This window comes from Ammospiza nelsoni, chromosome 5, assembly GCF_027579445.1.
Source record: "Ammospiza nelsoni isolate bAmmNel1 chromosome 5, bAmmNel1.pri, whole genome shotgun sequence".
In the NCBI taxonomy this organism is placed as follows: Eukaryota; Metazoa; Chordata; class Aves; order Passeriformes; family Passerellidae; genus Ammospiza; species Ammospiza nelsoni.
Window position 1 is genome coordinate 25,041,068 of NC_080637.1, and position 23,108 is coordinate 25,064,175.

The window sequence follows — 23,108 nt, forward strand, 5'->3', positions numbered from 1 at the left end:
TTAATTTAATGAATTATTGGGTTTTTATATCTTGTGTTCTTGAGTCTGCCTTCGATTCTGAAGGCAGGAAGATGCACTGAAGAGGAATTTTCAAACCCCCTTGCTAACTGAAGAGCACATGCCCTTCCAAAAGGCCATGGGACTTCTGTTACATAAACACTCTCAGAATTACACCACAAGGATATATTAGCTAATAAAATTAAATTGTACATTGATGGTGGCTCTGATGCATTTTAGTTTAGGTACAAAATATGCTTGTGCTTACATGAGTGTGCATGCACACATTCAAAAAAACACAGCCAAAAGTTAGAACCAACAGTGTCAATACAATACAAGTGGGTATAGGCTATTTTTCATTAAGATAATGGTAAAAAGGTGACAATATCTAGTTGTTATACATTGGAAAAAAGAAAAGGTAGGTGTTACCTTAAAAAAGACTTGTTATTTTATCCTATGTGCTCCTTTCCATGTTCTCTCCTTGGAGACGCTGTTCTCTGTTTCCTCATACGAATGCAATAATGACCTCAGATGAAGCTAACAGCAAATCACAGGGCTTTCTCTTCAGCTTCAGAAAGAGGCAAAATAGGGTGGCCACACGCACAGACAGCCCCATTTCTGAGTGTCATTGCTGGAGACTTACTGATGCTGCTCTTTATGTCTCTTCACACTGGTGCACTAGGCCGGACACGTCTGCGGGGTGACACACAATGTTCATGGGGGTGTAAGCAGTAATGTTTAGCTGTCCCATTCACATGCTGTGAGCCTGACACCCAACACAGCTGAACACATTTCTGACCTAGAGTGGAGGTGGGAGCCCTCAGGGAACCCCAGGGATGGTGCTCAGAGTCTGTGTTCCCAACAGACCCAGGCCACAACAGATCTTCACAACCCGTGGCTGCTATCGTGTGTAACCACCTCCTGCTTTCATTACAACAAACACAAATTGTCACCAGAGTCACCAGGCTTTTCCTGAATATCCTCAAATGAAATCGCTTTCTTTGGTTCTGGGTTATTTCTCAAACATCATTTTCTAATATTATTAAATGGCAAAGAAAAATTGGAGATAGCGCAGCTAGGCATCAATGAAACTATTGGTAGGAGATTTTATTCAAAAATTTGTTCCTATGAGAATGGTAATCAGGAAAAAAAGTTTGTGCATGAAGTCCTGCTACTCCCTTACCTTTGAGACTTGCATTTTCAAAAAGTTGATGGTAGCAGACTGCACATTTTCTTTGCTGCTACTCCAGCCTGATCCCTCTTCATTTTGCTTTTCAATGTCTTAAAATTTAGTTTTCTGTGCAGTCATTCACACTGAACCCTGAAAAGAAGATACTTATGTATTTATAACAATAAAAGAGAAAGAATTTCTTGACTTTTATGGACTTCTGATATTTTATTAGCCAGTCTACATTCACCCTCACCCTTACTGGTCTCCCTGTGGTAGCTCTAGCTCTGCTGATCTTGTAGACAAATGATGGAAACATCTGACTTAGAGCCTTTTAGAATCAAAGAAGATTGAGAGGGAAAAGACCTGCTAGGTCATTTTGTCCATCCCCTGCCAATACAGGATCATGACCTACAGTACAATAACATCACTAATGTCTTGCCAAGTCTCAATTTAAACAAATCAAGTGGTGGGGATTATATTACTTTTTTTTTCCTTGGGAAAAATATATCCCTGTTTTTCCATATTTTCTATAAAGAATTGTTGGGATATTCTACTTAATATTCTTAATATCACCATAATTACAAGAATAACTTATTTTCCTCTTGTAATACTTGTTTCTTTCTTGGCATTTTCAACATATATTTAAAATATATGTATGTTATATATTTCATTAGGTATATTATATATTTTATTATATATAATATACATGTTAAAAGCACATGTATATGTTAGAATTATATATGTTCATATATATGTTAGAAGTATTTCTCATGTAATTACTTTCAGCTTTCTTCATAGGTCAGATCATAAGTCCCTTATTAATACTTGCTGTTTAATTTAATTTCCTTCCACTTTATTAATCTTTCTGCTGCTCAAAGTGTAGGCTGCTCAAAAAGGTATGCATTGCTCATTAGATTATTCTAGGTGTGATTCTTAGGTGTTAGTGTTCTACAGCAGGGCTTTTGTCTGAGTCATAATGTGATGCATCAGTATTTGTATTTTTTCCAAATCTCCAAATTCCTTCCCTTTTAACTTAATGCAGCTGTCTGACCAGTACTCATTCCTGTTTTTATTGCACCAATATACCTTTTCCATATTGCTGAAAATCTGTTTTAGTGAATTATCTTTCCAATTCTCAAGAAAGCCAACTTGCCCATCATTTTCATCACTTAGTATTTGAACTCATCCTATTTATTTCCTTGTGCCCTTTGAAGAGTGTAATGCTTCTTTTCTTTTTCAGAGTTTCTGAATCTTATATTTTACTGGAATGAAAATAAAAAAATTAAAAAGCAGCTAGACTTTGCATTACATAAAGTATATCCAACTTTTAAACATCAACCTATTTTTCCTGGAGTGGCAAGGGCTAAACTGCCACCAATATAAATACATGTTTATTGGTTGCCATTGCTACAGATTGGAGTTAAGGCTATAATGGATTATATCTGAATATTTACAAGCCCATATGTATTTACCTTTCACTTGAACCTAACCTTCATGAAAAATTCTTATGATACTTTTTGCTTTGAAATAATTTGTATGTAGCTTTAATTTTAACAAAACTTTCATTTTTTTTTTGTTTCCAATGGAATTCTTTGAATTGATGGCCTGACTAGAAAATTTTGAAAGCCCAAAACTATAAAGAATAAAAGAAAAAGATATTGCATGATTTTTAAAAAAAAAATCCTGGTACTACTTGATCACTTTTGAATAAAGCAAATTGTATTTGAAATTACTGTAGAAATTTATAGGATTTACTATTTACTTTGTTTGGCTACTTGTAAGATTGTGCAGACCATGTAAGTTAGGTTGGATTTCAGTTTCAAAATATTATTTTAACTTTTTTTCTATTTTTAAATTGCAAAATTACACAGATAAATGAATATTTTATAAATAGAAGAATGTTTGAAGTTTCTGTATGTACTTTATACTTAATGCTTGTATATGTAGCTGTCCTCCTCTTTCCCCAATAATGTAACTAAAAGATCGTAAGTATATATTCCTTAATAAACACATATTCCTTCACTGTCAAAAGCAGCTCCAGGCAAAAAGTTGGCAAGTAAAGAGTTAACAAAAAGGTCAATGAAATGTGAAGACATCTGGTCCTCAATGTGTACAAAAATAATATTTGCAGCTTTTAGATGTCTTTTATGTTTCTATTGCGCAAAAATAGATTTTTTTTTGATTGAACATTTTCAGCCTTCCATTGACTGAAATAGATGACTGCCTTAGGGCATTTTTGGAAGGGAAAACTAAAAGAAAAATGACTAAATTCCTTTGTTCAGAACTGCTGCTCTGCATATCCAGTAAATTTTTTAATACAAAGACATATCAGTCAATGGGGAGTTTAGTTTGCAAAAGGACTGCAAGATTAGGTTTTTAGTATGCAAGTGTGACCACCAAACAGGCATGATAAGACTGTGGTGACCAGGAAGGGGCAGGTACAGCCACCTTCTCATTTTTCATATTTCAGAAATTTACAAGTATTAAATTTCTCTTTCTTACCTCCCTGGCCCTCTCTCCTATTTTGGAGAGACTACTGAAGCAGTCTTTCCGAAACAGGAGAGAGAGCCAGGGAGGAGATGAAGAGAAATGGTTCACACTGCAGAACAGCCGGGAAGCAACCCCAGCTGGTGCCATGGTTAAGGCAGCCTGATGCTCCAGCACAAGAGCAAGGTGACTTTCTGGGCACATGGAAAGCCTTCAGTTTTTGCTGAGCTTTAGTCTGGAGCTGACCATGCTGGCAGTACCTGTAGAGATGGTAAATAATGCAGGCACAATGGATCAAAAAGCCTGTGTATGGAAGAACTCTGTGGCTAAGGAATGACATCAGCAGTTAGGAGATTATAGTACTTAATTTAATTTTATTTTTAATCAGCACAGATGTGTTTGCTAGACTGTTCCTCAGCTTTCCCTCTTGCTTGTATCCATTAGAAGAGGCTGCTGTGAGAAGCTGTGCTGTAGTTTTTGTGATGTGTGTAACACCACAGCCTTAACTGAAGGTGCACTGAAAGGAAAAGCCAGATCCTTGTTCTTTCTGTGTCTATCTGGGAAGCAGCTTTGCAGAGAAGATCCTGGAGACTCTGGTGGGCTATGAGCCCATAGCACACCCCTTCAAAGAAAGAAAGTCCAACAGCCTCTCCTTGGGTGCATCAGAACCCACACTGCATACCTGCATTAAGGGAGATCCTCTTTCTCCCAGCGCTGGAGAGGCTGCAGCTGGAGTGCTGCTCCCGTTCTGAGCTGCCCAGTAGGAAAGGGACAGGGATGTACTGGAGTCAGCAAGGGGCCACAAAGATGCTGAAGGGCTGGAACTTGTGAGTTAGGAGAGGGTGAGAGAGCTCCCATTCTTCAGCCTGGAGAACAGAAGGTTCAGGATGACCTTCCTGTGTGTAAACACCTACTGGATGGGGAGGAAAAAAGGTGGAGCTAGGGTCATAGTGGTGGCCAATGATAAGCCAAGAGGCAATAGGAAAAAACTGAAATGGGTGAAATTTCAATTCCTCATAAAAAATTATTTTTTTAGTGCATACATGATCAAACACTGGAACAGCTTGCTAGGGGAGGCTGTGTAATCTCTGTCCATGATGATATTTGAAATTCAACACAGCCCTGAGCAACATACTGTGGCTGATCCTGCTTTGAGTGGGGCAGTTGGACTAGATGATCCCCAGAGGTCTTTCCAACCTCGCCCATGAAGGGTTTCTGTGGTTCATCATAATAAACTCTGCTGAGGTCATTAGAGATTTTGGAATACTTCTTTTTTCTTTTTCTTTTCACCCCCAGGGAAAATCATGTCATCAATAAACAAAAGGCTGCTCACACTGTGGTGTACCACTTCCCTTATTTTGCTTTCTGTTTATCTAACAGTGTTTTCTGTCAGGGCCTGGGCCAAGGAAGATCTGATGTCTCATGCAGTTCATATTACATGAAATGTTCACACTGCAGTGAATTAGTGGTTGGGTTCAAGTCTCGTTGTGTTTCCTGGGGCAAAGGCAGTATATATCACTATAAACGTGCTTTTATTTTAAAGGGTTGGAGGTTGATCCTACAATCACTTTCTAGTGTGAGCAATTCTGATATAAGGTTTTCTTCCCCAGAGCTACTCACTTCTGAAAGGGTGACTCTTTGCAGGAACCGACCGTTGTGTTGTATGCGGCACTTTAGAAACTGGACTGTGAAAATATTTCTTCTTCTAAACACACGATGATAATGTGGATGGTTGTTAGCAATGCAATTCCTCCAGCAAATGGGAATGGCTACTGCATACAAAATCAGTTTTTCTTTCATTATTTTTCAAGCAGTTACTTAAATACATAGATATAGTATCTGCTATAGAGCAAGTAGGAAACAGAATGGGGAAAAAATGAAGATTTCTCATTTCAATTGTGGTCCTTTTTTTAACTGGCAGTTGTTCCTGTTTTCAAGTGTTTGTTTCTACTTTAATGAGGATACCAACTTTCATCCAGTGAGATGTGTGGGTCACTTTGTTAGCGCACTTGCACACACTAAGGCAACACACCAGCTGGAAATTTGGACTTTTAGCTGAATTATTTTTCCCCAGCAAATGGCTTTCCTTTTGACATATTTTAATGTACTTGCACACTGAGAGGAAGAGTGGGTGAACAGAAAACAGACTGTTTTATTAACCCAGCAGTCACCTTTGAGATTCATACGTGTCCACTTTTTTCTTGCCTTTGTACCTAATCCCAAGAGCCTGGTACCTGGCTTCCCTTGGAATAACAAAGTCAGTCACAAACCTCCAAACATGATTGTTAACCGAATGCCAACTGTTTCTTCTCATCTTTTTTTTTCCTTTTTTTCTTTTTTTTTTCTTTCTTTTCCAGTACTGTGTTAGGGATTGTGTTCTTATGGGTGCCCAATAAACATAATATCAATTTGGATTTATATTGAAGTTTTGTTTTGCTTTTGTTTTTTATTTTTTTTAATAGTAGATATACATTGTTGAAGAAATTAAATTGCTGCTTCTATTTTGTGTGTGTGTTTTATAGTGATTTTTTCAGCTCTGCGAATAGTAGGAAGGGAAGAAATAAAGCAATGCTGCAGGCACTTACTGGACTACAGTTTCAGCTCAGAGGAAAGCTACAGGATCAAAAGTGGCCAGACAAGCACCCTCGAGAAGAAGCCCATGCACATTATTCACAGTGTCATATGCCAGTTTCACAGTATCCTGCCTTCAATGGATTTTTTCCAATGGGAACACACTTTTCATCAGACAAAGCTCCAGCAATCTCAGAGGTACCTATACTACCAGTAGATATTTACAAAGCAGATTTCAGAATGCTGTGTTATCTGCCAAAAGCTATTCTTAATTTTAACACATTTAGCTCATTTTAGAGTGCGTCTAAATGAAATCAGGGGAGAGGTGAGGATGAAGCTGCTGGAATTACAATGTTCTAAAACAAAAAATAGGGCTCAAGCAAGCAAATACCAAGGTATTAAACTAACTAAATCTTGTCCCTGTGCTGTCTCAAATCATGTCCTTTAAATCATTACTCTTTGGATCAACTGTCTAATGGTCCAGGGCTGGACCTGGACCATTACACACTAAAGCTCAGCAAAAACATTTGCACTCTATGTTCCTCTTGGGTAGTGGAATGTCTCTGGAGTTTTCTTTCAGCACCACAATGTATTTCCAGACAGCAGACAGGCTAAGATCCAGCCAGCAGGCAGTGAGAACAGAGTCCAGCAGCTCCATGTTTGCTTCCTTGCCCCTTGTCAGAGCAGGCAGCATCTCATGACAGAGGCAGAGAGGATGCTGCAGCCTGGTAAGTCTGTGCCTGGCAGAAAAGGTTTTGGCACCAGCCATTTGGGGGTACATTTTTTCATGCACTGTTGTTGAAAGCCTGGGGCAGTTCTGGACTGTGCTCTGGTGCCCCATCTCCAAGGATTGGTGATGGACAAGTGGTTTGGTACAGTGGCTGTGGTGTCCAGGACAATTCTGCACGGGCTGTCTAGTCCTTGACCTTAGCAGAGAGTGTGCAGGGCTGCAGAGCTGCCTCACAGCCACGTCACCTCTTGTGAGCTGTGAGCTGCTGAGTGGAGGCTACAAACCTGGCACTGGACAGATTAGATGATGCCACCATATTTCTTTCTATTTGATAGTAATTGTGGTATTTTAAATACCACATGGTGGCAGCTGTTGATAAAGGCTGGTACTAGTTTGTTTTTCATTTTTAAAACTGAAGAATTGTAAATTTCAGTAAGTGGAGCAGCCGGGTTTCAGACATTTCAGACGTGTTACATCAGGAATGTTCTGATAACTTGGTATCTGATGCACTGAACCTTTCTTTCCTAGTTTGCAGTGGGACCAAAAATAAAAATATAAATAGAGATTCAAACTCTGAATCCAACAATGACTATTTTAAGCCTTTCTTTGACTGCTAATAAACTTTCTTTCCAGTTCTCACCACTCCCCTTCATTTCTGGGCTCCCTCCACTCTCCCCTTCCTCCAGTATTCTTCACTGTAGCCTGGGGAAAAGAAGTTTTAGAAAAATAATAAAGTTTTTATTTATTCCTCACAGCTTTTCTGCCCCTGTGGGCATTTGTCTGCCTGTCTGGCTAATGTGCTGTAATGAATCTGCTCTCTGCCATACACACACATATCGTCCTATCAATCAGGGAGAGGAAATGCTGAGTATGGTGAGCACTAACAAGCACTCAGAGGGGTCAGTACACCAGTGCACTGCAGTGGCATGCTACTTTCCCTACAGGCTGCTTTAATTGGGGGAACATGAATGAGGCAGCATGTGGCTGGCACCATATTTTCTTGCCAATCTCTCTCCTTTGGCAAAGTGACCCCCTCTGCTTCACCTTTCAGGGCAAGGCTAGCCCTGCTCTGCTTCCTGCCGCCACAGGAGTCCCTCTCAACCTCGTTGGGCTCTCTGGGTTAACTGGAGCTGCTGGAGGAGCAGGTTTGCAGAGGCTAGAGGGTGATCAAAGGGTGCTGCAGAGCCTGTGAGGATAGCATTTCTCTGCAGGTTGGAAATCATGATGCAAATAGAAGTGGGAAAAGATGGAGAAAAGGGCGCTGCAGAAATTTAAAGCAAGGGGGAATAGGAGAGAGAAATGGTGAAAAAATAGGAGATAGGGAAATGGGAAGGGCTGAGAAAAAAATCTTGAGAAAACAAATTAGGGGAGAGAAAAAGATAAAGAAGTAAAAGATAAAAAGGTACGGAAAGTCACATATTACTGAAAAGCAAGGATCAAAGAAAGAAAAAGAGAAAACAAAAAATATTCCTGTACCTAAATTAGGACAGATAGGAAGGAACAACTCCAGAAGAACTCAAAGAATATCAGGAGACTGGAGGTATTTTTCATGGCAGCTTTCAGAATTTGGACAAGAAACTGTGTCCAATGCATAATCAAGTGGCAGTGTTTTAAGTTATATACCTATAGATAGGTTGACTTCTAGACCCACCCACCCTTTGTGGGGTGCCAGCACACTGTTAAGGACCCGTTGTCATTGCCTTGTAGCAAGACTTACTACTACTGAGTAAATTTTCTGCTAGAGGTTTCTCAGCAAAGTCTTTGTTGGCTGTTTGGAAGGAGAAAGGGATTTGTTGAGAAGAATGGAGGGATTACAAATCTCTGAGGGCCAATAACATGTAAAGTGAGATCTTGGGGTTAACAGTATGTAAGGATGGGGATGTGTACCTTTTGGCAAGTATGAAATTTTCTTTGCCCAGAAGTTCTTGTGCTCACAGATGTAGCAGGTTTGCTTGGCCGTCAAGTGATAAAAACATCTTAAAGCAGTTTCTCATTGCCCAGAGCAAGCACTGATGGGGAATCCATTTTGTGTGAGGATTTACCATGGAATGCCATTGAGAACGCTGTCTTTGAGATCAAGGGTTTGAAAAGTGGCAGGAAAGGATTAGTTTGGTACTTTAAAAACAGTAGCAAAGGTCCAAGAAAGAGCTTGAAGACTGAGACCTTTCTTTGTGACACAAAATCTTGAGTCAGATTAATTTCTGTGTTGATCGAGGCCAGTTACCTGTGTTCTGCAGGAAGCCGGGTTAACCTACAGAAATACCCAAGGCAGTGAAAGAGCCACCAGATTTTTCCCAGCAGTATTTTTAAGCTCTATAAAGTAAGATGCGCTGGCTTTAACAAACACTGATTGAAGATTCTGGAAAAAAATCCAGATCAAAGTAAGATGCCACTTGTAACTCAAAAAGTGACTTCTGCTCTTGAACAAATGCCTGATAAGGTGAAAGGCAATGTGTTATGAGGAATGCCATCCATCAGTCACTGGGCAAAGGTTTACACCCTGCTGCCCTTTCCTCAGGAGTGTTCCACTATATTAATGAAAGTTCACCTTAAACACTGAATTCCCTTTGAAGGGAAATTAATTTTCTTTAGGAGTGTTTTTTGTCCAATATTAGTTTTGGTGGAGATTTTGGTATCTTTTATTTTCTTCAAACAATCAGTTAAAACAAACTAACAAGATAGAATCAAATGGAATAGAATAGAACATTTTAGGTTGGAAAAAACCTTAAAAACATCAAGTCCACTGTTAACCTGACACTGCCAAGCCCAGCACTAAACCCTGCGCCTAAGTGCCACACCTACACCTTTTCTAGATACCTCCAGGAATGGTGACTGCCACCTCCCTGGGCAATCTGTTCCAGTGGTTAACAGCACTTTCTGCAAAGAAATTTGTCCTGATACACAATCTAAATCTCCCCTAGAACAATTTGAGGCCATTTCTTCTTGGGATTCTTTATGCTGAAAACCTGTAACTTTGTCAAAGACATAAATCAGAGACTGTGATCAATTGGAAACGAGCAACATTGCAGCAAAATAATAAACCAAATTTCCATATAAAATGTGTATAAAGAAATTAATTAATTCAGTAGGACTAGGGATATTTTGTTATGTATTTGGGCTGATCTGACCATTAATGGGTGCTGTGTCAATTCATACCACCTCAGTAGGAAGCTGGTAGGAAGGTGAGGACTAACCAGAGACCAGTAAATCATTAAAGTATAAAAAAGATCTAAGTTACCTTGAAAGATTTTGGGAGCATTATCTGTTTAACTAGTGTAAAATAAAATTTAAAGGCAATCTGCAGAAAATCCCTCAACAGCTAAGAGACACCAAAGCATTGAGAACATACTCTCCAGTATACACAGCAAAAGTGTGCCACAGACAGAGATTGGAAGCTGATTTCAGGTACCTGAGTAATGAGTATAAACATAAGAGTAATGTTTTACTGCATATACTGGGAAAAGCTCTGCATAACAGTCTGCCTGTTAGCCACTTTAAAATCCTCACTCTACATTTATTTTCTCAATGAGTGGCTAGGAAGAATAATATTGTTGCAGTGGCCTAGGACACTAAGGAAGCTTGAAGATAAGCTTCTCACAAACATAACATAATAACAAACACTGTCTATAAATGGTTGTATTTCTTTAGGAAAGAATTGGTTTAGGTTGCTATTTTAATTTCAATAATTTCTCTTTTGAAACCTTTCTGCGGGCAAATTTTGTATTTAAAGATAGGACAGGTCCAATCCAGACATTGCTAGGAGGGAAGTAATGGCTTTTTAAAAGTATTCTGAAAGTCACAAATACCTTTAATGTCATCTGCTGCCTGCCTTATATCTCCCATATAGGGAGTCTCATTTACCCAGTGTCTGCTACACTGGCATCTTTCCAGTTTCTTTTTTAGATGTGCTCTCTTGATTGCAGCAACTCCAATACTTCATACAATAATGCAAACCCTTTCTTAAGCTGGTATGTTTTTCGGTGGATTGGCACATAATTGGAAGGATTTTTGACAGATTAGGAAACACTATGAAAGGGAGAACAGAATGGCAGTTTTTTACTTCTCTCACCAAAAAATATATAATTTAAAAGCCTGAAAATGCACTCCATGTCCAAGAAGAACCATTTCAGATCCATGTACATATCCCATCTACCTCCTTAAGCTCTCTAATACCATTATAGGGCCTTGCTTCAGGCCACAACTGCTGTATATAAGTGATGCAGTAGCAGCATACAGAAACACAAGAATACTTAAACTAAAATAGATCAGATATCTATAATGCTTAATAATCTGTTTCAGAATACCTTCACTGGGCTCTCACCTATCTCCATATTGTATTTGCGTTGCCCTCGGACGAAGGAAGGAATGATGAATCTGACTCCATGTTCTCAGAAAGCTAATCTATTATTTTATGATATTATATTAAAGAATGCTATATTTAACTATACTAAGAAGTACAGAAAGGATACTTACAGAAGGCTAAAAAGATAATAATGAAAACTCATGACTCTCTCCAGAGTCCTGACACAGTTTGACCCTGACTGGCCAATGAAGTCAAAACAATTCACACCAGAAACCAATGAAACAATCACCTGTGGGTAAACAATCTCCTAACACATTCCACATGAGCAAAACAGAGGAGAAGGAAATGAGATAATGATTGTTTTCCTTTTCCTCTGAGGCTTCTCAGCTTCCCAGGAGAAAAATCCCGGGTGAAGGGATTTTTCAGAGAATGTGAATGCCGCATCTCCAGAACAGGTACCTACATCTGAATTTGATGCCTTAGCAATTTTTGTAGCCAGTGGGGCAAATGGACCCATTTAAGATCCAATTTATCTGGCTTATCTTAAAGATGTACTTTGAAGTAAGACAGATTACACCCTCCAAGTGATATTTTCCTCCCTGTTGAATGAGAAAAATCTAGATACTTAGCTTGGATGTAGGCATCTGCATTTTGTCAAAAATACAGTCAAATACATTCCACGTCTATGTTTTTTTTTTTGCTTCAGAGAAAGTATAGAATTCTCAAAATTTCTTGGTTCCACTTTGAATTAGCTTATGAGATGATGCTTGAGGGTTAAAATTTAATTTTATGTTAAATTACCACAGTATAGTAATTGAGGTTGTTATGCTTAAGTCTTCCTAGACTTTGCTGAAGCAGTTTGCCGCAGCAGGGCTGGCTGTCTCTACAGATTTTTTCATGACAGTCACTTAAAATATGTTACTTTTTACTTTTGTGCACTATAATATTTTTATTTTTTTAAAATAATGCTTACATTTATTTACATTAAGAAAATACTTAGATTTTGTATTAGTATTTCTATCATGAGAAGAAGTATATAGAAAAAAGGAAAATTATGTCAAGGGGCACATAAATAAGAGGGAAAAGGGAACTGGGAAAAAGAACAAAATGCAATTTGGAAGATCTAGAAAGAGGAGGAGCAGAATGGAGACCAAAAGAGATGGGTAGGTAGGAAATAAATAGAGAGATCTGTGTAAGATCCTCAGGCTCACTCATTATTTTGTAGACTTTTATAATATATCTTCTTTTTTCCACACTTCACAGACTTCATCTTTTTAACCTTGCAGTGTCTAAAGTCCACAGTCTCTATTCTTTCTCCCATATACCTCATAATTTTTTTTAGACATTTTTATTTTTTGCTATGATTATTCTTGCACACACCTCTACACATCTGAGCACAGCTGTTAACCTACTTCTGTATGATAATTCCTGGGTATGGAAATCACTGATGTAACTGTGATTCCAAGAGTGTGTTCAGCAGGTCCATTGCCTTCAGCAGTTAGAGAGAGCATTAATGCTGAATCAAAATTTGATTTTTGTCTCAAAATTAGGATTGCAGGTAACAACCTTTTAAAGACTTGAAGCTGTCTATTGTAAGGGTGGTTCTTTTTAAAGTCTGCTGTAATTCTTGATATGAAGGAGGCGAAATGTGGAAGACAGATGTAAGAAGAGACCCAGTCATGGTTTAATCACAGGGTGTCCTGATTCATTCCTGTGTATTCTCAGCTCGGAACCCTGAGCAGTAGTGAGCTGCCTATCCACTCTTGTACATTTAACAATGGCTAGGACAAGTCCAGGCAGCCCTACTGTCAGGAGAGTCCCTGGCACAGGTTTAGCCTATGCCTATGAATGCTGCCCCTCACTGAGGCTTGGAAGCTACAGGGTCCTGGGACAATTCATAATCAGCATTCTGCAAACAGCTGCATTCTTCTAGTTATCAAAGGCTTCAGTGACGAAAATATGAACTCTTCCATGACTTCTGGGCTCAGTGTCCACCACCATTCCTGAGTGTATCAATTTTATGAATGAAATTATAGCTTGAGAGGGTCCTGTGAAACTTCTCTTTTGACAACCCTGTGCTGATCAATGGGTGCTGCAAGCAGGGGAGGAACCCATTTGCAAGGGATAAGCTTTTTTTTTTTCCTTCCCATGAAGAATATGAACAGGTCCCAAACAGAATTAACAAAGACTTCTCTACTTTTAAAGTAGAGAACAATGGTGCAAACACTGCTATCTCTACCTTGAGAGTGTTCAGGCCTTTCCAGTGTTAATGAAAGGAGACTCAGTTTCTTGTCAGCTGCAGCAAAGAGAAGCTCCACAAACTTGGAAAGAGATCAGCATTTTTTGAAATGCTGGCCCAGGATGAAAAGCATAACAGGATTCCCAGCTTCCTACTGACTTCAGTGGAAAGGTGAGGATCATGATAGGAGTTAGGATTCCAGTATAAATCTACACTTGACTTGACAGTCATACTATTCCTGAACAGTATGACAGTATGAATATTGCATATTCAGTTTCCTGCTGTTCATTCTGTAGTATAGAAACACTTTTGTCCATCCAACACTTTTCACCAAATATTTTATCCTTTCTCAGGAGACAGCTATTTAGATGCAATTATTTGAATCTGTGAGATTGCTTGAAACTCACAAAGCTGAGAACCATAAAAAGTGGTGATGGAGAAAAGTCTAATAAACAGAAAGAGCTTTGGTGCTGTACAAAGGAGAATACCTGTTGTGAATTGTAGCAAGTTTCCAGTGGCCATAAACACAAGGAAGAAAAGGTACTGTTATTCTACAGCCATGATAGTTTTCAAAGCAATGCTACCTGCAGAGGTTGTCAAGAGAGCAGAAAAACCACAATAACCCCCACATCTCTAGCATTCCACATCCCACTTTTTTCACCCAAGGCTGCATATTTATTTTGAGATTAATTTGGTACATGTAGTGTACGTTTGCCAAGTTTTTTTTTTTTGCTATTTAAATCTTCAATTCCAAAGCTATGTATTAATCCTATTACTGCTAATTGAGAGAAGTCTGCAGTCTTTTTGAGTTAGGTGAAGTTCAAGTTGTAATTGGTATCAAAGAAAAGCGCAGAGTAAGAACTGAATATTAATATTTAACTCTTGCCATTTTATTATTTCCACTTGAAAATCACAGCAGTGGTTAAAAGACCTTTTTATGAGTTCATGAGGGTAGTGAATTGGAGACTATGGGATGAGATTTTTCATTCATGCAGCAAGATTGACAAAAATTGCTTTGTAAGAAATGTAAATGAAATATTATACTGGGGCCCAGTAGTACTGGTTATAGCCACAGGTTTCTCAGTATTCCCATTATGAAATTTTCCTTGTAGGTTAAGTACCTGCACTGTAAAATTTTGCTCAAGGTTAATACAGCATACAAGACTAACCCAGGAGCTATTTTGTTCCAAATCTTCCATTTAGCCTTTTCCAGATAACTGTAGTTTTAGATGAGGTTTTGAATTTGAGTACTTTTTAAATGACTGCTTTTAAGGCAGAACATCTCATAAGACATGCACACAATGGTGGATTAATTGTTTATGATGGAAAATAAGAACAAAGACCACCCAGGTCTTTGATATCAGATCCCTAATCAAGTACATTTATTTGTACATTCCTTCAAAGACATAAATGGTGAATTTTTTCAAAGGTCAAAGAAATTAAAAGAAAAATGTCCATTGACTTGGTGGCTTTGGAAATAATTTCTACCTCTGACTAAACAGTATTTGGAACACCAGTTAGCAAAGAATTTCTCCATGTTTTATTTTGTCTATTTTTTTGAATTTTATGCAAATCAACATTTCTTTATTTGATCACAAATTTTCTCCATTGTTACTTTATATTAATTTACTTCAGAGTTTTTTACCTTCAAAGACCTTGCAAGTTCAGACCAAAAGTAGCTCCATGAAGGCCTGGTAACTTTGTGAGGTGCATCGACACAACTGTAGTTGCAGTCAGTTCCTTATGCAGAAGAAAACTCAAGTGTTCTCTAAAGCAAACAAAAGGGTCTTTCTTTTTTCCTTTTTTTTCTGGCAAAAGATTATGAAACTAATACTTCAGTTGAAACTAATGATAAATATAAGCTTACAACTTTCATCATTAGTGCTGTTGCAAATCATAGATATATTTTAAAGAACAAACTCCATTTTTTGTTTATATCTGGACCATTAACAATTGAACTGCATCCTGCCTTTCTAATATTGAAAGAGGCAGACTACAGTTACAGAATAAAGAGTGTGAATAACTAAAAAATAGATTGTATTAAGTCCTGAAATAAACTATTGTATCTAACACACAGAGAATGAAAAAAAATGTTGCTACTAGAATCTCCAACTCACTTGGAGGTTGAGGAGGAGTGAGAATTTTGCCTTGAAAAATTCAATGGAACTGAATACAAATAAACAATGTCATCCACTTTGTAGTACTGAAAATGCTGATTTTGTGGCTTAAGTGATAATATTGATAGTTAAAATATATTTCATACATAGTGTTTGAAGAATCATCTAGTTTATTCAAACTCCAGGATTATTTCCCTCTAGATTTTTTTCTTCAGTTAGTAAAAATGCCAACAAGATTTGAATACTGGCATTCAATTCATACCTTTTGGGGGTTGGGGGTCATTGACTCCAGCATCCTTTTCTATATATTTATGTTAAGCAATCTTCTGGCCTCCACTGACATTTTGATGCTGTCATATAAATTGTAATGTTGCACAGTCTGGCTGTGAGGAAGGTGTCACATCTTGCAGGTAAAAATTTAAGTTGCAGAGACACAAATTAATTTCCTCATATCATAACGTTTAGCTTCCATAAATGCCTACATGGATCCAGCTTTTTAGTCATGTAAATAACAGGCATCTAATTAAAGTTCATTGCCTTCTGTGATGAGAAGTTCTCCTTTTGTGATGAACCATAAGAGAGGAGCACGTCCAGAGGAATGGAAAAAAAAAAATCCTGCTTTTTTATGAAGTCTCCCAGGGGTATCTGAAAGTGATTCACTTTCTGGAGATCTTTTCTCTTCCTATTGTCCAAAAGACAGACTTTTTCATAATGTAGACTAGAAAAATGCCTCTTAGAGATGAATGTCACTTGTGATGAATGCTCAAAATTGTCCAGGGACTCAAGTTCAGGTAGGAAATTGCACCTGAGTCTTTAATGTCTTTGTGTAACTGTTAACCACGAAACTATTCTTGCAACCCAGATGATCTTCCTCTAGAGACTGAGTCCACTTCTCTCACAGCCAAGTGAAGCATGAAGTCTTTTCTCCCCTTTAAGTCAGTAATGTGCATTTCATTCTTTCACAGCAGGAGTACAACAAATACTGCTCTACAAATGACTGTGAGATGCCAAAGCATCTTTTAGGACAGTGATATAGACAGCTTGGTGACCTGGCTGACGTGGTGCTCATCTTATACTGACCACTGGGAGTCAAGATGAATTGGTAACATGATGTCTTCTGATCTCAAACACAAAATATTTCATATTAGATATTGTGTGTTAACTACCTTGTGTATCCACAATGTAAAAATTTTCTACAATAGCTCTGCAGTAAAACAAATATCACTTCCCCGCAGGCTGGCTAAAGATTGCCACCTGTAAACCAAAAGACCTGGGACCAATTTCAAAACCCATTGGCTTTCTGACTTAATTGAGCTTTATATCCAGTCTACAAAAGCAGAATTTTACATGAAGAATCATTCTGTGTTGAGACAGAAAAATAGCTTGAAAACATTTTTAAAGCATTCCAGCCAGTGATACTTACAAGAGATTTGGTCTGACCAGACACTCCACTGATTTGTATTTAAAGCATTATTAAAAAAACGTGCTAAGGAAGGCATTATTTTGGATCATAGGCAATAAAACTTAAGGGGAATCCAGCTCTTTGGAGCCCTGTGTCTTTTTGAATAAAATTGAACACATGTAAAATGAAAAAGCCCCAAACAAAACCATGAAGCTTTTCTGTGCTCTTATTTGAAATCTTTATATCAAGTCAGGCCTCAGTGTGTACAGGGCTATTTTAAGCACAGTTTGTACCAAAAGAGCTGCTGATGACATTTCAGATGTGATTCCCTCACTGCTGTGCTCCAGTTAATGGGCCACTCTTGTGATAGCAGCAGTATTGCTTCTAAAAATGTGATGATCTGCTGCAGATAGAAACATCTTTTTCTGCATTATGCCCATCGATTAAAGAAAAAAACATACTAAAGCCTTATATGTGGAACTCAGACTTGGAGGAAATGAGGCTTAACTGGATTTTATTCTTAAAAATAAGAAGAGAATCTACTAGAAGGAATAGGCTCTTTTCAATCCTTTTTCCCTGATAATTTGGTATACTTTATATATAAACATACATATGACTCCCTGTAAGCATAGATATACCTGCTTAGAAGACATTCTATATGTATGTGTGGAAGTGTACATATAAATGTCAAAAGCTGTGAGGAGTGGTCCATTGTCACTTCACTGAATATGACACCATAAATAGGCATATGAGCACTGAACTAGTGCTCCCAAATGCCTCCTCCCCAAGAGTCTAACTTCTTTTTATTCATAATGTTTTATTACAGAAACAAGCACCTGGTAATCAAACAGACAAGCAGCCCATGATTGCTGCTGAGGTAGCTGTGATACACTGTTGAGTACACTTGCACTTGGTCAGATGCTCAGATGAGGCACATTAGGTTGATATTCCCAAAAATGCCTTTATGACTGGGAAATGCAGCCTCCATGATTTCAGTTAATTAATGAATGCTGAATTACGTAGCAAACAGGTGAATATATAATTTTTCCTTTTCATCAGTAATACTTAAACTCCCCAAAGTGTAAACAATATTCAGCTACTTAATCTGAAGAACATTATCAATTTTTTTTTCTGCAATTGCTTTTTTCTCAGTTGGAAGATGAATGTGGATTTTCTTTTTAGCTTTGCGGTGTTCCTCCAAACATAAGCATATTATTTTATGCGACTTCCTTGCTGCCAATGTTGGCTGTATGCAATGATTCAGTTAGTTGGATTACTTAGTGGCTCTTGAGTTCATAATGTGTGTTAGCTCTTTCAGAAAGTATTTCGGTTATACGCGCTGAAAAGGGAATATGCCAAAGTGAAATATTAAATAGTGTTTTTTAAGACTTCCACAAATACAATATACATCCTTAATTCAACATCTTTCAGTATCCAAGTCACTGCAATTTCAATTATTAGATATTAGTCAGAAACTACATGACACTGATGGCATAATTTGAGAAAATCCTACTTCAGAAACTTAAAAAAAAATGATTGGAACTTCTGTTCACCTGCTTGAAATCCACTTTAGTGTAGACTGACTCAGGTCTGATTTTCAAAAGGTTTTATACTTTGTTTCCCCTCCACTATTTTTAATATCAGTTTTACTACATCGGATTTTTTCTCCTTGCTACCCCTTTTCTCTTACATGCCATTGCTTAAATCCTTTTCTACCTTCAACATGTGCTATTTCCTACATATTAAACCCAATGAAGTTATATTCCCTATCATATCTGCTTTCTACCTCTCAATCAATATTAAAATTGGAGAGTTGTTTCACAAGATTTCTTCACAAGAAAATACAATATTTTTTAAAATAATATTTGTTGAAAGAGCAAGAGCATAATTCCTTCTGTATTGTCTCATCTTCATGTTGTAGATGTGAGGTCTTGCAGTTTTTCTGGGTTCCAAAGGATACCATTGTGACTTTGGAACTTCTCTGAAATCAGTTGAGAGTCTTGGATTAAAATTCCTTAAATTCCTGTAAACTCAAATAAATATATTTGATTTTTGTTTTAATAAGAGGGTATACTGTAGAAATCTAAATTTTCTAGTTATCTCCTATAGGGTGAGTGCTTCCTTATGTTGTTCTGTACTCAATAAATAAAAACCTTTTGAATATGTCTCAGTGTGAAACAGTGTTCTGGAAGTTCAGTTTCAAAGTGAAATCCATTGCTTTCCCAAGGCAGCAACATTTGATAATTTTCAGCACAGCTTCCTAAAGAAATGTGGCATGTTTTGATGGTTGTTGCTGTCTGTTTGCTTCTCATTAACCTTCCTTTGCTTACACCTCAGTATTTTTGCTCCTGGAGCCAGTTTCAATAGAACTGCATTGAGGTGTCATGGAAGATAGGCAGATAGGCATTGAGGTGTCACAGGCAGATAGGAAAAAAAGCATAAACTGTACAATGGGAAAAGATAAGATAGCTCTTAATGAGTCTGCAGCGTAAAGACCAAGGGCAGCAGATGAGTGGGGGTGCTGCCATCAGTGCAAAAAGCCATCAGTGGGTTAACGTGGGCTCAGGAGCCCGTGTGCTGAAAGCTCCCTTCCCTGGCAGGAGTGCAGTGATCATGGAAAGCAATCCAAAACTGGGTAACTTGGAGTCTTGGGAGAGAAAGCTTTAAGGGAAATATAACAGAAATCTGCAGGAAACAGCAGTTTATTGGTTTCACTATTCATGGAAGAGCTTGTTCATATGGAGCATTCAAATTATACTGTGTAAATGTAAAATTCTCATGATAAGAGACACTATGGAAATATTTTATTTATCGTATTTCAGCTCACACTCATTTTGAGGCTGATCCTATTTCTGCACCACAGGTTTTTTACGGTAGCGTAATAAATCAGTGCTTTTGCCTGGTGTGTTGAATTTTGAACAAGGTTTTGTATTTTTTTGCTAAGCTTACAGTGTTTCAATAGATACCTTTTTTATCTGAACACTTGAGGTAACTTATCTACTTCAGTGAAGTCCTGTTCAGTGCAGAAAAGTTCATGGAAAATATATAATATTAATATATAATATATAATTCTAGTACTTATTATTCAGGCAAAGCTCCTAATCAATACCAATAATTTAAAATGAGAACTATAGGCTTTTTCTACTGTTCAAGAGATATCCTGCTTACTAGAAAAGAGAGAGAATCTAAAATAAGATGCAATTCCCAGGGGAAAACCACAATTTCTGAATTGTATTACTGAAAGTAGAAAGACGAATTAATGTGACTAATTTCAGAATCAATCTTGCTGTATCAAACACACAGCTGGCCTTGGACTGCAGCATTTTAAATGAAATGAAGAAATAGTTTGATAGACTATAGATAGTTCGTGTATTTTATTTATCGCATTATTGAGAAGAGAACTAACTTGTTACCACTTTGGAAAAAGAGGTATTCTTTAGCTTAATAATGTTCAGTGCTTGGAGAGTTCAGATGCTCAGATTTTAGTCTGCCAGGGCAACATATTTTACATACAGTTAAGAATCTAGGTGAGAACAGCTAATTTTTCTCTAGGCAGTTTTGTTGCTGTTTGTGCTTTTTTTCAAGCTCAAATCAATTGTTCTTGACATAATCAACTCCTATTTCTGTTCCCTGCTGTATTCCCTGCTGATCTAGTGCAAGTTCTGCTTATGTCGTGGTTCTTGGTGGCCTTTTATTAATGTTCTGATGTAGAAGTTGAATATTAATCTGTAAGCTATAATAATATAAGTTTCTGTTCCTCCTGATTACTCAGGAAGAAAATAATTTACATTTCATGCAGGTTTGGACATGGAGAAAAGAATCTAGAAGACCTCCAAACTTAGCTGCCACATGTGCTATGGGACTTGTGAAGACCTTTGCACTGGGCTGCTCCTGTGGAAGTTGTAAGGGGCTGATATTGACTGCAGCTACAGAGCATTTTCAGAAGCCTCTATTGTGACTGAAACAGGTTGTAGGCAGAAGTTATTGGATAATTCTGATTTGTTCCACCAGATCAGTGCCCCAGTGTGCAAAACATTATACAGACACGGCGAACTACTTCCTTAAGGGCCTTACAGCTTTAAAAGACTTTATTGACAGAAAGCACATCTTAAACTTTAAAAGTTTCAATGTCAAATCCAGCAGTATAGAAAAAAAGTGGAAAGGATAGCAGTAATCATTCAATGCAGATACTGAAGTTGTATGTTTGTTTAAATACTTTGGCTGATATTTTACTTTTCTGCATTAAAAAATAGTTGAAGCTATATCTGAAACAAAATGTTCTCAGTTCTCTGAAATAAAGAGACATTGTTAGCTCTGAGGGTCCTAATATATTCCTGTAAAAACGAAATCTGCCTGAAAAATTAGGACTCTGTACAAAGTAAATTTAATTGGCTTCTTCAGAGTGGAAAAGCAATATGTAGAAATTTAGGAAATCGACATATAGAAATTATCTTGTGCATGAAAACTGTAAATTCTTCTCTGTCTTGCCCAGAATGGGTTATTTAATCTCTGCTTTAAATACTGTGAGGGGTTCCAGCTGAGTGAGGTGTCAACTTGTGTGGTCAGATGCCCCTGAAAATATTGCCTCAATTTAACAGCTTTGTAAGAATTGTAGCAGATACGTTTTTCAAGGGAGACAGGGGAAACTACTGGGAGAGAGAAGCCAAATGCTGGAATGTGTCTAGTCTGCTGTGAGCAGCATCCTGAGGTAAGATCCCAGAGGATCAGAGGTCTTCCCACCCTCCTCTGCCTGGTGAAAATGCTCCTCAGCACAGCTCCTGGTAACACAGCATATGGTGGCCCCCCATTTATGTGATATACTCAGCATTAGCAAGGCATTCAGAATTTGGAGGCTGTATTTTACAAAACCAGTTTTGGTGGTTTATGGATTTAGCATAAATCTGTCTTTTAGGGAATGATTATTTGGGAATGTTTTAGTCTGGTAATTTTTGACTATAGTATCACAAGCCCAGCTCTGCACCATTGATGTAAAGTACTCTTCTGCTTTGGATTTAGATAGGATTCTCCTATTTGTATAAATGATATTAATTTTCAGATGTTAAAATTACAGTTCTTTCAAGAGGAATTAATTTATACCTGCTTTATCTGAATTACATATTAATGAGACAAAACCTTATGTTTAGGCTATATTTAATAAGGAAAAAGTCAATTCAGGGAGTGCGAAAGTTCGGTTTTTTCTGCATGGACACAACTATGAAAGGTAAATTACTTCACAGACCTCTCTGGTTTTTAGTTTGGATGCTAAAAGAGCCAAGTTTAAATGGAACACTTAATAAGTCTGAATTCATGGATGATGACTTTGTATTAGTCCAGTCAACAGGTCAGTCTATGGAGCGTGGTTGGAGACTGTATTTTGTTTAGACTAACAGAAATATTTTGCACATTGTTCACCTGAAGATGGAGCTTGAGTGGTTCTGAATACATATGAAAAGTATAACTTGTCACACAGAGCTGCGGTTAATAACTTTCTCTTTGGACTTTGTACAGGGGAAGAAGCACCATCTTAAGCTTATTTAGATTCTTGTGGCAGAAAAATAAAATCTATAAACAAACTTTCTTTCTTTAATCTTCCTCAACTAACCTATGCTCCTGGGTGTTTTACAGATTCTAATGTAAGACTCCTGTAATTATTGAACTGTTCTTTTGACCTGGTTGCTTGAAGGATATTGGATTTCTCTTATCTGCAAATGGAGATTAGCAGTCAGATCACCTGAAGTGCTAAAACACTGCTAATTTTTTTTAAAAACATATTTATTACAAAACCTTATTTTTTCTCCCTACCTTGAACTCCAGCATTCACATTTCACTCTTTGTATTATCTGTTCAGTGTAATTTGAGGATGACATTCCTGGGATAAAGTTTTAGTATGCTCTTTAAGGTCTCCAGTACAATATTATTAGCTAACTGGTGTCTCTGGAAAAGAATAATTACATAGTTGGATAATTACTTAGGTAGTGCTAATAATAATTTACAATAATTAGAGGGTGTTTTCTGTGGCTGCTGTTTCCTGGTTATTTCGGTGACTGCTTCCTTAAAGGACTTCTTGCCTGTGAGTACTTCAGCTCACAGT

The 23,108-nt window shown here is 37.6% G+C and overlaps 1 protein-coding gene across 1 annotated transcript in view; it reads left to right on the forward strand.

Moving 5' to 3' along the window:
- Positions 1–6,223: 6,223 nt before the first annotated feature.
- Positions 6,224–23,108, forward strand: part of TFEC (transcription factor EC) — an 88,683-nt gene continuing 71,798 nt past the window's right edge. Inside the window, exon 1 of the mRNA XM_059472029.1 lies at positions 6,224–6,424. Coding sequence (XP_059328012.1) covers positions 6,224–6,424 — 201 coding nt within the window. The remainder of the gene's footprint in view (positions 6,425–23,108) is intronic.